This window comes from Anastrepha obliqua, chromosome 4, assembly GCF_027943255.1.
Source record: "Anastrepha obliqua isolate idAnaObli1 chromosome 4, idAnaObli1_1.0, whole genome shotgun sequence".
Taxonomy (NCBI): Eukaryota; Metazoa; Arthropoda; class Insecta; order Diptera; family Tephritidae; genus Anastrepha; species Anastrepha obliqua.
The window spans coordinates 57380007-57397324 of record NC_072895.1 but is presented as its reverse complement, the minus strand read 5'-3'; the positions used below and the strand labels follow the sequence as shown (position 1 = coordinate 57397324).

Genomic DNA, 17318 nt, shown 5'->3' with positions numbered 1-17318 from the left:
ATTGATAAGCAGGCATCTCGAAGAGTAAGAGGGACAGGGAAACAAAGGGAACGTGGTGTAAAGCCATTGAGAACTGTTTGGGTATGCTCAGGGATATTTGGATCATTCGAGCTATATGGCAGGCATGACAAAGTCTCCAGATGAAAGATGCATATTCCATTTTAAAACGATTAAATGTTGTATAGAGCGCTTTAAGAGTATAAGGACTTGAAAATTCTGTACAAACGCTAACGTATAATTTCGTGCGTCAAAAATAATTTTTTAGTCCAAATTTCACTGACTGATCTGCGACGATAATTAGATATAAAATGAGATGCCTTCAATGCTTTGTACATTATTGCAACAACAATTTCTCCCAAGTAAATATTTGCAAATATTTTTTTTAGATTTATTAACTACAAATTATCAATCTTCATCTATAAACTAATGAGTGTCGTTTTTTGTAGATTGGTATGATTTTCGGCAAGGATGAACCATTGTCTACGTGAACACATTCGGTTGACATTTTTTTTGCAAATGAACTGCAAAATTATCATGCAAATACATAACAAATTACATCTATACAGTCAGCGTAAAGGGTGAGTGTATACCACATATTGACAAGTTCTGATTGTTCACTTGTTTTTAAATTTCTTTTTTTTTTATAAAAATATAGTTTTTACTAAGTAAAAGCCTTACAGTAGCACAAAACTTATGAAAATTCGGCAAACTTTCATTAAAAGTTTTTTTACTAAGAAATTTAGAAAATTTCTGGGTATACAGTTTTATAGTTCACTCAATTTTAGTGTAACAAAGTGCAAGTTTTAAGTGAACTAAAACTTACGTTGATTTGTTTTTTGCTGGAGTGTAGTGTAGTGTATTTTCTCCATGGAAAATTATTTAATGTAAGCCCCGTCAGCTTCTTCGGCCGGGGCGTGAAGCACCTACATGCATGAGCCAACTCTTCTTTGTTCGTAAGGCCATCACAATGGAGATCTACAGAGCATTCTTCGTTCTATTATACTTTGCGTTAACCCTTGCTTAAACTATGCTGCAGGCTATCCAGCTCCAGTTATCAAAGAGCTACAGTCTCGACATGAAGAGGACCATAAATCTGGCGACTGGTGGTAAACAAGTTTGAGAAAGCAGAATCACATTTCCCTTCTTGTATCCGTGATATCCATCCAGGGCTTCACAACTATTTTTAGAACATAAATATCCCTCCATAGGGATTTTTTAGGTGTGAGGCAATTCAAGTAATACAACTCTTCTGTCTTGCTCTTGTCTTATCATTGCCATAACATGTAGTACCACACTCTACTGTAAATCAAGAAATAATACCCTAAAAATATGGTCATTCATCAGCAATTTGGAATAAACGTCACTGCTCCAGGCCTCCCTTAATGTTTTCTGGATTTGTCTTAAATATAATGTAATTTTTATACTCATTGGCGGCCACTGCTAAATTTATATAGAATTTCTCTTTACTTATTTTGAAATGTAGATAAAATTACGCATCTTTTCATCAATCAGTCGCAATAAACCATTTTAGTATTTAATACACAATTGTCTTTTCTCTATTTAAATAAATTGTTTTACATTTTAAGATTTGATATTTGTATGGGCAGGGCTGCTACAGTGGACAATATTTACTTAGTAAATTGAAAATATTCAACTATCCAAATGTCTCACAGGATAGAAAACTGATATTATATAACTTAATTAACTAAAAATATAGAATAAAGGCTTGGCGCTTTCTAAAATAGTTCTGCATGTATATATGTATATATTCTATACTAATCGATAAGTAAATAAAATCAGATTTTACAAAATTTGCTTTCGAGCTTCATTTCTTTTTTTGTTCAATCAGGAAATTTGCGCCACCAATCCAATTTATTTGATTTACTTTGATAAAGGAATGTAGCCTTTGGGTGATTTCGCCGCAAAAAGTTGTTCATTTTCGTAATAAAGAAATTATTGGCGAACTACTATGTAGCGTGTCGAACTTTATGCTTGTGTAAGCATTGAAGCGGCTCAAAAAAGTAGTAATAATGAGAAAAGTTTTATTGAGTTTGACCGCAGGCTGTGGTTTGCGTTGGCAAAGGCTTTTTTTAATTTGTCCGTGTATGTGCTTGTGTGCGTTTCGGTGTGCATGTAACACGACGAAAGCATGGAAACAGGCTAGCAATGATCTGAAACGAGATTTGAATGTGTGACTCTGCTTAAAGAAGCATGACGTTAAAAGCATCTGGTTTTATTCGAATTCATTTATTGAAGGAAGTCGAATGACATTTTAAAATTCTTTGCATCAGCATATTTGCTACTCAGCATCCGCGCTTTCTCTCAAGATTTTAGGAGTAAAGTGTTATGTGCCTTTTTGCTGAAAGTTTAAAGTCGTATGTGACTTATGGTATTTTGTTGTTGCCGTTCTTGCTATTACTAATTCGTTATTATTTGATATTGCTTTAGATGTTGCTTTTGTTGTGTATCGATTGTTATCATAGCCACTTTTATGAAGTATTAATTCAATGAATCGGGTCCAGAGACCATTCAAAAATGTTGAAAAATAAATTGAATTTGCTATTACTGAGATAAATGCCGGAACTCACAGAAATGTACTAGGTTGACAAAATTGGCTGTTGTAAAGCCAGCTGTGGAGATCATTTGCAAAAAAAATTGTATTTCATGTTTAATTGCAAGATTTACTCATTCTAGCAACAAAAAAAAAAAAAACATCACCAGATTTATTTTATTTTTGTCGAACTACTACATTGCATTCCAAACGCTAAACGAACCACATTGTATACAAATTATAGCAAGTAACGATATAAAAGCTTATCATAAACCGCGAGTCAAAAAAGTTTTGGTACAGTGAGTTTTTTTCGCAATATTCGCAATGATTTTTCGTTAATTGTGCATAAAAATATAGTTCATATTACAAAAAAGGCAACATATGTATTTTAACGTTAAAAATTTTATGCAACATTAAATTACTATTTTTTTTTTAATTTTCAACTTAAGTATTTAAAATAAACAGGAATTTCCAGCAGCCCCAAATTTGCTTCCTTGAATTAAATGAGTTATAAAATAGCAATCCAGAAAACAATTTACAAATTCCTGGAGGAGTATTCTGCGAGGAGCTCCCCATCGGACTCAGAGGTAGCCTAAATATCATAATAATGCAAATATATACGCCGATAGGCAAGCGAAAATTAAATCCCGGGAATTGATGATGATGCACTCGAAATTGGTGAGGGAATGCCTGGTTTCCCTTTCGATCGCATCCGTATTCTTTGATATAAAGTTCGACTGGCTACCAGGTCATAGCGACATTGCGGTAAACTGCGAGGTGGATGAGTTAGCCACACAACGACTTGTGACGTAGTGTCCCTGTGAAAGCAGAGAACTAGAGTCCCCTTGACCACCTGCGATCTGACCTGGGAAAGGTGGGCTTCGCGTTAACTCAGTAAGCGCTGGTCTAGTACACAAATTTGTAAGTTCTCGAAATACTTTTGGCTACGTGTGGAAGGGGGCTGTGCGAGAGATCTTCTGGTGTCGAAAAAATATCAGCTCTCAAATTTCGTGTGAGTCTCACGGAACACTATCCGCGATGTATGCATGCTGTGAGACTCGATATTAGTTCGAGTTCTTGTTGCGTCAGTTGTATGGAGAACGAGGTGGAATCATCTCAGCATATTTTCCTTCGTTGTCCTGCTTCGCAAGACTAAGATTTAGACATCTTGGCTATCATTTATTTGCTACGTCTGCTGATAAAACAGACCTTGATAATAAATAAAAACTGATGAACTTAACCAGTAATAGAAAGCGGTTAACACAACCGCAACTCAGTCATCGTTCCTAGTCCACAAATACTCGACCATCCACTCAAGAAAATTTCCAAACTCAAAGGCAAAAAGGTTAGAAGGTAAATGAAAAATGTCACCTAAGCATTGTACCGCATTTGAGCGCGCAAATTTTTCGAAAAGGGCTGATTAGTGAAAAAAATACCTGATAATTTAGTTTGTTCACGTGCTGTTGCAAATGTAAATGAGCTCTGCAGGGCAAATGGGCCAGCTCGCTTGATGTGGCTGTAAATTGTAAACAGCCCGAAAACTTTGAGTCATAATTTCGTATTTTCAAAATTCTGTTAGGACAAGACAATGTAAAATTAATATCCTAAGTATTAGAATTCTGCAGGCAAATTTATTTTGAGCCATAGCTCTGCATTTTCTAAATTACTGTAAAGAAAAAAATGTACGTGATTTTTTCAAGGGAAAAATTAGTATTGAAAACTCCAAAATAAGTGAAAACAATAGCCAATTCAACAATAATACATAAGAAGGCACAAAATTAGTCACCCTTTCGGAAGATTTGTAATTTTTGCAAATGGCGTCGTACTTGACATTGTGGACTAGACAGCTGCTGCATACAAACAAGCAACCAATGGAGCGTGCACATGCTAAAATAAAGGTATCCATCAATTAGATTGTATTTCTATTTAGCAAAAAGTTATATAAAAAACTGGACGATTAATTTTGCGCCACCTTGTACATACATACATATGTGCGCCTGTAACTGCCTTCATTGCTATAGGTGATAAGTTAAAATGTTGCAACGACTATAAGTCGAAACACTACCACATATACTTAATGGCAATTGCGCGATGCTAGCCGAATACAGGAAGATGGTTTTTGGAATGCTAGAATGTTCGGTTATTGGTTGTCTTAGACAGCCAAAGGCTTATTGGCAACTTTTCACATTTTACTACCGTTACCCTTGACTTTAGATTAGAGTTTAAGGTAAAGTTCCGCACGTGAAAGGAATGAAATTTGGATTCAGTAGTGAAACAGAATACAACTGCAATTGACAGTGACGGATCCAAGATGGATTGCCGCGTGGAGGCCGGTATATATTTGAAAACCTTGAAACTTCCAATTTTAATAGTATTTTTCAAGCAGAACTTATCGGATACGCATAGCTTGTAGGATACTTAAAATCCATACACAACAACTACTGGAAGTATGTATTTTTTCAGATTGTCAAGCTTAGCTTTAAAGTCACCTACAACCAATTCAACAATCGTCAGACATTGCGAAGAAGAACTTAATGCGTTAGCGCGTACGATAGACATTCCTCTCATCTGGGTACCTGGCCATACAAAAAAATGAGAAAGCGAATGAACTGTCTAGACGGCTGACATCTCATAACGAATTCGAAACGGTAGAAATAGGCTGTGCCCAAGGCGTGCGCAAAAGGGAGATCCTCCCTATTTCGGATACCTGCAAAATAACTGAAGAAATGTGGCCCAATTTCAACAAATCCAGAACTCAGGAGTTGTTAAGAAACTCACGAGCAGACATATTACGAACTACGTCAACAATAATCGGCCACTGGCCTTTGGGAGACCATGCCAGGAAGATGGGGTGGCCGTACAGCAATAGATGTAGAAGCTGCAATCAAGAAAAATTTAAGGTCTGGTCATGGTCTGCACTACAACTTTTCTACAATATACAAAAGTGGTCAACCTAAGATATGCTTTCCGAATTAAATAGTTGCTTTCCTGTTCTAAAAATTCTATTAGATGGTTTTATAGGTATCTGATGTTGAATGAAATCCAACTCATTTTCGTAGATTTCCAACTTCTGCTAACCGTGCATATAACATGCTCACCCTCCATCGCCCTCTAAGAGCGTGTTTTTTGTGGAGCGTAAGGTAAGATCATTATTCAGAATTTGAGTATTTCTTTAATTTCAACAGTGAATGCATGTCTTAGACAATTAAATTCGTGTAAAATCCAATTATTTCAACAACAGTTAGTTTTATTTTTGTAACATGCAATGCGCACTTAATCTTAACAAAACCATTAGCAGTAACAACAAAACGCTCAATAAAAGCACAATTTGCTCTCCCTTCATAGTCATCATTAAAATTAATACGATATTCAAGGATTTAATTACATTTATTGCCTTTCATTGTTTGCGCTTCTTCCCTTGGATTTGCATGCACAAAATTACATACCAACTAAGGAAACACCATAAGTGTTTACTGAGTTAAATTTACAGTGGAAAATTTTACGATTTCACTTTATGCGCATGGCTGCCTAGTTAAATGCGTTAACGAACGAAATAGCAAAATGGAAAAATGATAAAATGTGGGTAATGATCAAAATGACTTGATGACTATGAGTGGCTTAATGGATGGCAACCACGCTTTTACGTAAACAGTGACAAAAACAAAAACATAGAAATAAATATAGCTTTAAAATAACAACGAAAATTAAATAGACATTGTCACTGTACTTGGCACGCCCGTTTTTGGGAGTCTTATGCTGACATACAGGGATTTCTTCGCCTTGACTGCTAAATGAGAGTTGCTGCGTGTGCGTGTATGTTTATGTTTATCTTTTGAGAACTCAAATGAACTTTTACTTACCGGCCGCAATTCGCTAACATCCCAGCCAAGATATTCGGCAACGGCCATCATTTGATTAACAATCGCATCCATCTCGGCTGTATCTAAGACACCGTTGCCATCGGTATCGTAAAGACGAAACATAACTGTTGGGAAGAGGAAGAGAATAGAGAGAGAGTGAGAGTGATTAAGAGGGGTAAAATAAATATGAGGCAAAGCAAAGTATGAATACTAGGGATGTCTATCTCGGTATAATTTGACAACAATCCCGAAATTTTCAGGATTTGTAATTTCTCCGGAATCATATGAAAAGGACACGGAAAATCCATTTATATAACAAAAAAGGCTACAGAGTCGTTAACGTTCTAGCAAATATGGATATGTGTGCACGTTTTTGTATTTTTTAATACATACATAATGCAATATAAAAAGCAATACATAGTTCAATTCAGAGGTATCGGATCATAATTGAAATAAAACAAGGAAAATCTAAATTGATTGGGTAATTTTTATTATTTTTGTATGGAACCATTCATGACATTTATGTTTTAAGCATAATCCTTCCCAAATGTTGGCCGCAACTGCGCCGTAATTCGGCCATCCCTAAACACCAATTTGGAATGACTTCCTGGAGGACTTCGGCCGGTATCTCGTGAATAATTTTAGTAATGTAGGTTCGAATCTCGGTCAAACACCAAAATTGAGAAAAACATTTTTCCCCCCTCGGCAGGCAATGGCAAGCCTCCGAGTGTATTTCTGCCATGAAAAAGCTCTTCATAAAAATATCTGCCGTTCGGAGTCGGCTTGAAACTGTAGGTCCCTCCATTTGTGGAACAACATCAAGCCGCACGCCACAAACAGGAGGAGGAGCTGAGCCAAACACCCAAAATGGGTGTAAGCACCAATTATATATATATGTATATGGTGAGTACTAGGCCGGGTCGATTTGAGGAGAGGCAAAAAAATCGCCCATTGCTCTGTGAAAATCATATTCTAGGGATCAAAATAAGAAACTTTGCCGAAGGAACCATACCTCTAAAACGAATTCTGATGTCCCCCAATTTGGTTGAACTTTTTAGTTTCTTTTCTATAACTGACTTAAATTAACTTTTTCATTTACATATGTTCTGACTAAATAAATTTCTTAAGAGAAAAAATAGATATTATTATAAATAAATAATAAATATTATTATAAATAAATAAAAATAAAGAAAAAACATAGCCATTTACATTTTTCATGTAAAGGACAAAAATGGTGATATTTTTAAATTGGGGGACATCAGAATTTTTTTTAGAGGCATGGTTCCTTCGGTAAAGTTTCTTATTTTGATCCCTAGAACACGATTTTCACAGAGCAATGAGCGATTTTTAAATCGACCCGCCATAGTGCCCACACTCACCAACGTAAATGTATGCCCCTACGCCCGTGTCAGCTGACACGATGAAACAACGATGTTTATTTCATTATTAAGAGGAAGGTATGCCATTAATAGTTACACGCTTACAGGACAAAATCCTTTTCATGAAATTTTCCATAACCGAATTGCAAGTGGCTGCCCTATGTCCTCGATAGCCTAATGAATTCCTTCTTTGAGGTCTTGAATAGGCCCTGGTCTGTTAGCGTAGACCTTCCCTTTGACGTGGCCCCAAAGAAAAAAGTCACAAGGTGTCCAATTGTGATCACCTCTTCTAGAGAGAACACGGTCCGGAAACTTTTCCCGGAAAAGATAAATGGTTTCGTTGCTTGTGTGGCACGCAGCTTGTTTTTGGGTTTGCTGCCGCTAGCATGCTTAAGCGTAAACACTTGTCAAACCCCATAAAAATAAATATCTTAACTCAAACCCATGTCGATGCCTATGAAAGATAGCGTGTTTGTGTTGGGTTGGTATACATTCTAATTTTAAATTGTGGGAATAAATTGATTTTTATGTGAGTTTTTACTTTTGATCTTCTGTTTTTGGTGAAAACGTATTATTATTGTCTCAAACCCATGAGCTAGCAAAATTAAACTCATGAATGGTGTTTTCCACTTGGCAGCTTGTATTATTAAATAAGTTCTGTTTTAAACAAAATCTACGGTGCCCAAATTCCAACCAGCCCTTTAAAATAAATCATTATTTGCATTTTACTACTTTCTAGATGCTATTTATTGTAGCACGCTTACAGGCGTTCAAGAAGTTTAGAAGCTTGCATCAGTGGGACTTTACGTTTTTGCGTAACTCGCTTGTTCTTGCTCCTCATATACGAGGGGACTAACAAAAGTTCGGTAAGTTGAATGAAAATAAAATAAACTGTACAAAAATATGTTTACATTGAATCTTAAGCTTTCATAATAATTTTATTTTTCCACATAATCACCACTAATTGCAATTCATTTCTTTAATCTCTGGTTGCCCTATTGAGAACAGTCTCAAAATAACATTAACGGTATTAATTATCTCTCCATTGGTTGACGACTTTTTCATAAAATTATTCTTAATATTTGGAAATAACCAAAAATCACACAGTGCCTAATCTAGGGAATATGGTGATGGGCGAATTTATCCGATGCCAGAAAACGAAATAAAGCTACTTGCCATTTGAGCAGCTGCGAGCTGGCGCTTTATCGTCGTGTAAAAAAATTTCTTACCCATTTGGTAAGCAATTTTCACTATACGATCTAGCAGTATCTAGGGGAATAACAGCTAAAATGATTGCTCTGCCGAAGTGAACCGAGGTCAACCATTTTTCATACCATTTGACTGTTGTTTAATTTAACAGCTTCTTTTTGGCTCTCATTTAAAATTCGTGGGACTGAAATAGCAGTTTTTTTACTGCACTGCAAGTCATTCTGCAATATTCACGGTACTGTCGCTGCACTCAAGCTCAATTCACTAACTTTTGTTTCTGGTGTCATTCTTGTATCGTTACATCTACATTTTTGTCTTGGCCTAGGCCTTATTTATCTCGTCGTTCGAAGATATTCGTCGTCCTTTTCAAGGATTGCCCTTCACCGATAAATGTCAAGTCTGCACTGTTTGATACCACTTACAAATAGCCTTCAGAAATGCTGCATTTGTTTTATATGTAGTTTGAAATTCAATGAAGATTGTCACAGGCTTAAGTTGATGTCGAAATTCATAAAGAATTGCCCGGCGAATTTTTCGCTGCGTTGGTGATAGAATTTCTGCCGACCTTTCATCAGTAATTTTACATTTTCTCGTCTCTATTCTAACCAGTTTTTTTTTCAAATTTTTAATGAAACATCATAAGGTTATTATTCAACGAGTACTATTTGGGGATTTTTCGAAATCACATAAAATATCCTCAATTTACCGAACTTTTGTCAATTCCCTCGTATACACTTTTCGCTTAATTGTGGCTAGGTGCTTGGTAAGCAATTGTGTTGAATGGTCTTGCTGTGTGTTTTCCACATTATTGAAATAAGTATTTATTTTTATTTTTTAAGTGCTCAAACGAAGTTTGTTTTAGTTTCACTGCTTTTCCATTAGTTAATTTAAACTATAACTGACTACTTTAATGTGATGTGATTCGTTTGCTTGGAGGATTCTTGCATGGCTGCAAAATATCGTAACAAAGAAAAACAAATCCATTTGGTTGATGCAGGCTATATACTTTTTTATAAAAGCTTTCTGACATTAAAATTGTTCTTTTTCTTTTACTTCTTCTAATTATTCAACAAACTTTGAGAAACCAGATTCGCAATCAGCTGTAATGTGTTGCCTTAAATATCCAAGTCACATTCCAGGGGAAGCTGGTTGGTGCAGAAGAGAATGTGCATAAGACAAGTGCCTCTTTTACGGAAAAGTAGAAATCTGTGTTCGAAAACAAACTCTTTGTGTGTTATTGCAAGATGTGATTCGGTTAGGGCAACACTAGTTGTACTGCTCCATTTGTGGTTAAAGTGGGACTAACGTCACTCTTTTACCTTACGGTAAAGTTGAATTAGTGACTGCTCTTTTTCAAGTGCAGATTATTACGAAGGCTCGTTCGTTCTGCTCAGGTCCGTTGCGCATTCAAATAAATGCTATAGATAAAGGCAGGGAGCTTTGGCTAGAGTGGAAAGCGGTAGGAATGTTGAACTTTGTAACTTCTTCAGTTCCTCATTCATCTGATCCTGTTGACCAATTAGCATGCGTCTTGTTATTATTAGGGATATGACTGAACCTCTAACTACCTCAAATCTGTATTCCGTTATCTCATTTTATGATTGGTTAGCACACAAATTGCTTTCTGATATGCTTTAAGATGATATACTCTACGGTGGTTGTGGTTTTATGAATTTGACCTCTACTAACAGCAACCAACTTAGAATATTATTATACAATAAATGCTCATTCAAATATAATAGTAAAATAATGATATTTGCGGAAAAGGGTGATGTGAATGGAGTTATTCTCAAAGAATTTAAAGTGTAAGGAAATGTCTTATCAGTGATAGGTACTCTAGGAGTCTAAATAGGTCAAGATTTGACCTTGTTTTCCTACCTTCCAAAAACTAGTCAAAAATAGTATCAATAATCTCATTATTTTGATTCCGTTGTTAACATTTTTAAACATTTTTATGTAGGCCTTTTCAGTTTAAATTAATGAAGCAATCATTAAAAGTGATATAAGATGTCTAATTTTCACCCAATGACGGCCATCTTGAGGTGCTTAATAAAACCGTGATGTTGTCTTTTTATTTCAGAGCAAATTCTAAAGATGAAGTAATCAAAAACATTAATTAAATGAAAAAGTTTGCTAAAAAATACTATTTGGCTCATTTTGCTTTAATTTGGAATCGCATCTTTCAATTCTGTAAAAAAAGTCTATGAAAATTACGTGCATATGGAGTTTTTCATCAACTAATTTCAATTAACTACGTTTTTAGTTTATCGGTAATGCGAAAGATTTTAAGTTCATCTTGGGTGCCAAGCTGTGCAAACTTTTTACTCTCAAGCATAGTCTTTTACTAAACGCAGTTGGTCCAGAGGATCACTAATCGTTTCTGCAGGACGAATAATCAGAGTTTTCCTATAGCAACAACGCTTGCCTTCTCAATTGTCCTCCACACGTTATTGATTCACGTCCTCACCCATTTTAATGCTTAACATTTTCATGATTTTATTTCTTTCTTTTTCACCCTCTCATTATTGCTTTACTCGCTCCAACTTGCGCTTCATTTGTGAATTTTTATTTTCTTTTCTTTTGTTTTCCTTTTTTGTCTTTTTTTCTTCTTTATAATTCTCCTACACTACTTACATTCAAGCTTATCTTCCGGTCGTCCAGCTTCGAGCAATGATAAATAACAGACGACATCCTTTAGCGGCACTTTCAGCGTTAACGGATCAAAGTGTGAAAGTTTGCGTGCCAGGAGTTTGATATCAGCTGTAAGTAAAGAAAACGAGCAGAAAAGAAAAATGTTAAAAGATAAATGCAAAAATACTCGCACCAGCAGACAAAAGCGTAAAATAGTGATACTTTGCTGTGAAATGAAGTGATGAAAGCGCAAAATTTGAAATCAACCAAGAGATAAATGCTTTGGATGCACATAATAACGAACATTTTTCTTAGCCAATGCTGTTCGGCAATGTCGGTGCTTCCATCATGGATATCTATGGCAATATTCAAAGTCATTTAGGGGCAAATGAGTTATTATCATTAACTAGAGGAAATGCTACTCTTCCTTTACGCACTACTTTGTTGGCGTACTGTTTCATTTGCTTTCCCACCCATTTGTGAAATATAATACATCACAAACTCGTTCCACTCACTTAGTCAATCTGCTCATTTACGCCTTTCACTCTTCCGCTCGCTCCAAACAATTGCCCACTCACACTATTGGAGGTTTTTTCTGGCACTTCATTATTATTTGGCTTTCATACAAATTTATACTTTATTCAACAATACTTTATTTATGTTGTTGTTCGCGGGAAATGGTCATTCATCATTGTCAATATTTATTTAATTTAATTTGACATATTAACTTTCAAATGCTTAAAGAGAATCTTATGATTCTTGGCAAAATGCAAATGCGTCATATTTATAAAGGAGTCTTCAAAAGGGACATAACAAGAAAGTTCGGCAGCTTACAGATGGTTTAAAGACCGCGGCGCTTTTCTGTAAGAACAAAGTCGGCGTACTTAAATTATGGAAGCAAAACTTCTCGAACTTGTTAAATAGTGACAGCTGCGCATGTCACAGATAATGTGACTGCCGTTCCACTAACCGACCATGATGAGGTGAGAATAGCGATAACGTGGCTAAAGCACAACAAAGCCGCGAAAGTCGACGGACTACCGGCTGAGCTATTCAAACATGGCGGCGAGGAGCTGGTAAGGTGCATGCATCAGCTCCTATGCAAAATATGGTCGGATGAAAGCATGCCTGCCCATTGGAATTTAAGTGTGCTCTACCCAATTCATAAGAAGGGCGATCCTGCAATCTGTGCCAATTACCGTGGAATTAGTTTTCTTAATATCGCCTATAAGGTTCTAGTGAGCGTATTGTGTGAAAGGCTGAAGCCCACCATCAACCAACTGATTGGACCTTATCAGTGTGGCTTTAGACCTGGAGAGTCCACCAATGACCAAATATTCACAATACGCCAAATCTTGGAAAATACCCATGAAAGGAGAATCGACACACACCATCTTTTCGTCGACTTCAAAGCTGCATTCGACAGTACGAAAAGGAGTTTCCTCTATGCCGCGATGTCTGAATTTGGTATCCCCGCAAAACTAATACGGTTATGCAAGATAATGTTGCTCAACACCAGCAGCGCCGTCAGAATTGGGAAGGACCTCTCCGAGCCGTTTGATACCAAACGAGGTTGCAGACAGAATGACTCGCTGTCGTGTGACTTCTTTAACCTGATGCTGGAGAGGATCGTACGAGTCGCAGAACTTAATCGCTCAGGCACAATATTTTACAAGAGCGTACAATTGTTGGTGTATGCCGATGATACATACTGACATAATCGACCTTAACAACGGCGCCGTTAGTTCCGCCTTTTCCAAACTGGATAAAGAAGCAAACCTAATGGGACTGGTGGCGAACGAGGACAAAACGAAGTACCTACTGTCATTAAACAAACAGTCGGCGCACTCGCGTATTTGCACCCACGTCACTGTTGACAGTTACGATTTTGAGGTTGTAAAAGACTTCGTTTATTTAGGATCCAGCATGAACACCGATAACAATGTCAACCTTGAAATGCAATGGAGAAGCTCTCTTGCCAACAAGAACTACTTTAGATTAAGTAAACAAAAGGGTAGTAAAGTCCTCTCTCGACGAACAAAACTAACACTCTACAAGACTCACATCATGCCCGTCCTAACGTATGGCGCAAAAGCGTGGACGATGACAATATCTATTGAAACGTCACTTGGAGTGTTTGAGAGAAAGATTCTGCGTAAGATTTTTGGTCCTTTGTACGTTGGCGACGGCGAATATCGCAGGCGATGAAACGATGAACTGCATGAGCTTAACGACGGCATAGACATCACGCAGCGGTTACTTGGGCTGGGTCATGTTATCCGAATTGATTCAAACTCTCTGGCTTTGAAAGTATTCGATGCGATACGAGTAGAAAAGAGGAAGGCCTTCTGTGCGTTGGAAAGATCAGGTGGAGAAGGACTTGGGTTTACTTGGTGTGTCCAACTGGCGCCGGTTAGCACAGAAACGACTGGCGCGCTTTGTGAAATTCAGCCAAAATCGCCAAAGAAGAATTGAATGTGAACGAAAATATGAGTTTAATAATTAATTGAGAATATTGAGAATGGTATAACTAATTGGCGCTTACAGGTACATCCTTTTTCGGTGCTTAGCTGAGTTCTTACTTTTACTTGTGGTGTCTTGATGGTATCCACAAATGAAGGGACTTACGGTTTTACGCTGCCTCCGAATGGCAGATGGTTCTTATTAGGAACTTCTTCATGACGCAAATACACTCGGACGTTTGCCATTGCCTGTCGACGAGCGGCCGCTATTAGAATAAATATTTTCTATCAATTGGTGTTTCGTGATCGAGGTTTCGAATAGTAGTAGTGGGTTGGTACTCCTAGTCGTCTACGGCGGTCGGCTGCTTTGCTTATATTAATATTTGCATTCATATATATCGATAATAAAATTCAAAATATAAAAAATGTGCCATATTAATTGCCTATCAATTAAGCAGACTGTGGCATTTCATGCTGCCGTACTCAAAGAAAGCTCCTGTCCGCTGTGACACAAATTTAATTACTCGTGTACATATGCTCGTATTTGCAATCAATTAATATTTTACGTGAAATTAAAGACCGGTAAACAGCGGCCGCCGTAACCGAATGGGTTGGTGCATGACTACCATTCGGGGGTGCGTAGGTTCGAATCTCTGTGCTTGAAATAGCAAAAATGAAAAAGTTTCTTTAATAGCGGTCGCTCCTCGGCAGGCAATGGCAAACCTCCGAGTGTATTTATCCCATGAAAAATCTCCTCATAAAAAATATTTGCCGTTCGGAGTCGGCTTAAAACTGTGTCGCTCCATTTGTGGAACAACATAGGAGAAGGAGCTTGGCCAAACACCTATCGGAAGTGCACGCTCTAGTTATTTATTTTTTTAAAGATTGTGAAATAAAAAATTTAAGACATTTATAAAAATAAATTACGTATGTAAGTCTGATTTCTGAAAGGGCTTCTATTTTAGAAGAAAATAATTTAATTTTTATCAATATTAATCGCAAATATTAATTAGGTAAATATTGTTAATAAATATTGCAATAAATAATGTAACAAATTGCTTAGCTTACTATACATATGGATTGAGGACGGAGGATAATCAGTTTAGTCGAGCTATAAGCCCAATAATTGTGAATACCTAAGTTAAGGAGTTATAAGTCACCATAAATTCAATATTACAAAAATAAAGTCAAGCTTTCACATGACTTACTCAAAGATTTTTAACATTTTGCCTTCAAGTTGCAGTTTATCAAATTTTGTCCTTAACCGTGTTAGCGAAATTAAGGATCGTGGAGTAACTTTCGATGACAGATTCTCATTTACTATGTATAACAGTAATTAAGTGTCGAAGTACTACTCTGCAATAGGTTTTGTAATGCCTCTAAATTCTCTAATCTGTACGCCTAGGAGCTTCCCTTTTTTTCTCATTTGTTTATTCTTCTTCCCTTTATTAGACCGCATCTTGGATAAGCTGTTTGTATATGGAAACTAGCCAATCATTTTGCTACTAATAGTATTGAACGTATTCAAAAACGTTTATCTTAAAATCGCGCTTTGCTCTTTAAACTTTAGTGAACTCGTGCCGTCATATCCTTCTCGGCTATTACTCATAAACTTCATAAACTCTGGAAACTCGTTGGCCCATCCTGAGCCTTTCTTTTACTTATACAATCATTAATAGTGCAATTAATTGCTCGTATTTGTTGAAACGAATTAGATTTAATGTTCTTCAACATCCTCTTTGTAACTTAAATACAACGAAGTGTAACAAATTAAAGAGGCCATAAATTTAATTCAATTTAAAGTAAAAAATTTGTGAATCAATTTACAAAATTAAGAATCAATTTACTTTTGCTCGATATGACCACCTTTTGCTTTGACCACGGCCTTGAGTCGGTCCAGAAGCGAATCGCAAGCTGCCCGAATGTGACTTCCAGGCATTTAGGCCCATTCGCGGACAGAGGCTTTTTTCAGCACCTCAAGACAGGCGAATATTTTAGTTCGGACCTTGTTTTTCCAAAATGGCCCAAAGAGAATAATCCATCGGATTTGCCATGCCATTGTGTGAACGTTATGAAGTTCGGAACGTTGTTTTTTAGCCATTCTTGGTTCACACGAGCTTTGTGAGACGGTGCCAAGTCCTGTTGAAACGTGCATGGTCTGCCACCGAAATGATTGTTTTCCTACGGCTTCAAAGCAACCTCCAGAATACTTTCCCGATAATATTTTGCATTTACCTTAACGTCAGGCTCGATGAAAACGATTGGTTACAGCTGCCCAAACCATTACCTGTGGTGGGTGCTGCCTCCTGGTGGCCAATCGACGGCTCAAATTCTCGTATGAATGGTTGGCCAAATAAACCGTATCGTTTTGGAAGTTTACGAATTGCTCAATTTGGACAATTTTCTCGTCAGAAAATACATTGTTCGGAAATTGGCCGCTTTCGGCCAAGCGAAGCAACTCCTTCCCTCTCTCAAGTCTGACTTGTTGCTGCTTTGATGTGAGATTATGCGCCTTTTGGATCTTGTAAGGCTTGACTTTGAGATCATTTTTCAGTATGCGGCGGATGCTACGGTGTGATATTTTCAGTTCTTTCGCCATTTGATGGGCGCTTCATCGGGGATTTCGCTCAAGTCGCTTCTTCACTTTTTGAACCAACCAGACGTTGCAGTCTTTTGATCACCACCACCAAGACGAACGTAATGAATAATGGTGCGATAAACAAAAACTTTATTTACTTTAAGGTGCCCGAGCTCCTTCGCTGGTTACGATTTTCCTGCCAAATATAATGCAATCATACTATTACGTTTGAAATTCATTACTGATTTTCTTTTTTCGTTTGATGTCCGTGTATCAGCTGCTCGAGCGGTCTGAAGTTGGTTACACTTCAAGTGCCGGACCCTGTATTAAATTCAAATTAAATAAAAAATGTGATAAGACAATGCTATTTCAAAAAATTTGTATAAAAAAAAAGCCTAAACTGGGAAAAATGTTTAGGGGCTATCGTTTTGTCACTGGCTGCAGCTCTAAGATAATATTCAAGGCATAAGAATTTATTAATTCTGTTACCTGACGCTGCATGTCATTGCCGCTATCCAATTGCTGAGGATGATGCTGTTAAATGCTCCTATTTACTTATCATATTACCACTCCTTTGAAGTCATAAAGGAATCGTCTATAACTAATGTTAAAAATTTTAGATTAAATAATAAATGCCAGGCTCTAGCG

At 36.9% G+C, this 17318-nt stretch overlaps 1 protein-coding gene across 1 annotated transcript in view; it reads right to left on the bottom strand.

The window, feature by feature from the left end:
- Positions 1–17318, bottom strand: part of LOC129245344 (diacylglycerol kinase 1) — a 293249-nt gene that overhangs the window by 88796 nt on the left and 187135 nt on the right. Inside the window, exons 8-9 of the mRNA XM_054883446.1 lie at positions 11634–11759; positions 6412–6536 (exon numbers count right to left, since the gene is read on the bottom strand). Coding sequence (XP_054739421.1) covers positions 6412–6536; positions 11634–11759 — 251 coding nt within the window. The remainder of the gene's footprint in view (positions 1–6411; positions 6537–11633; positions 11760–17318) is intronic.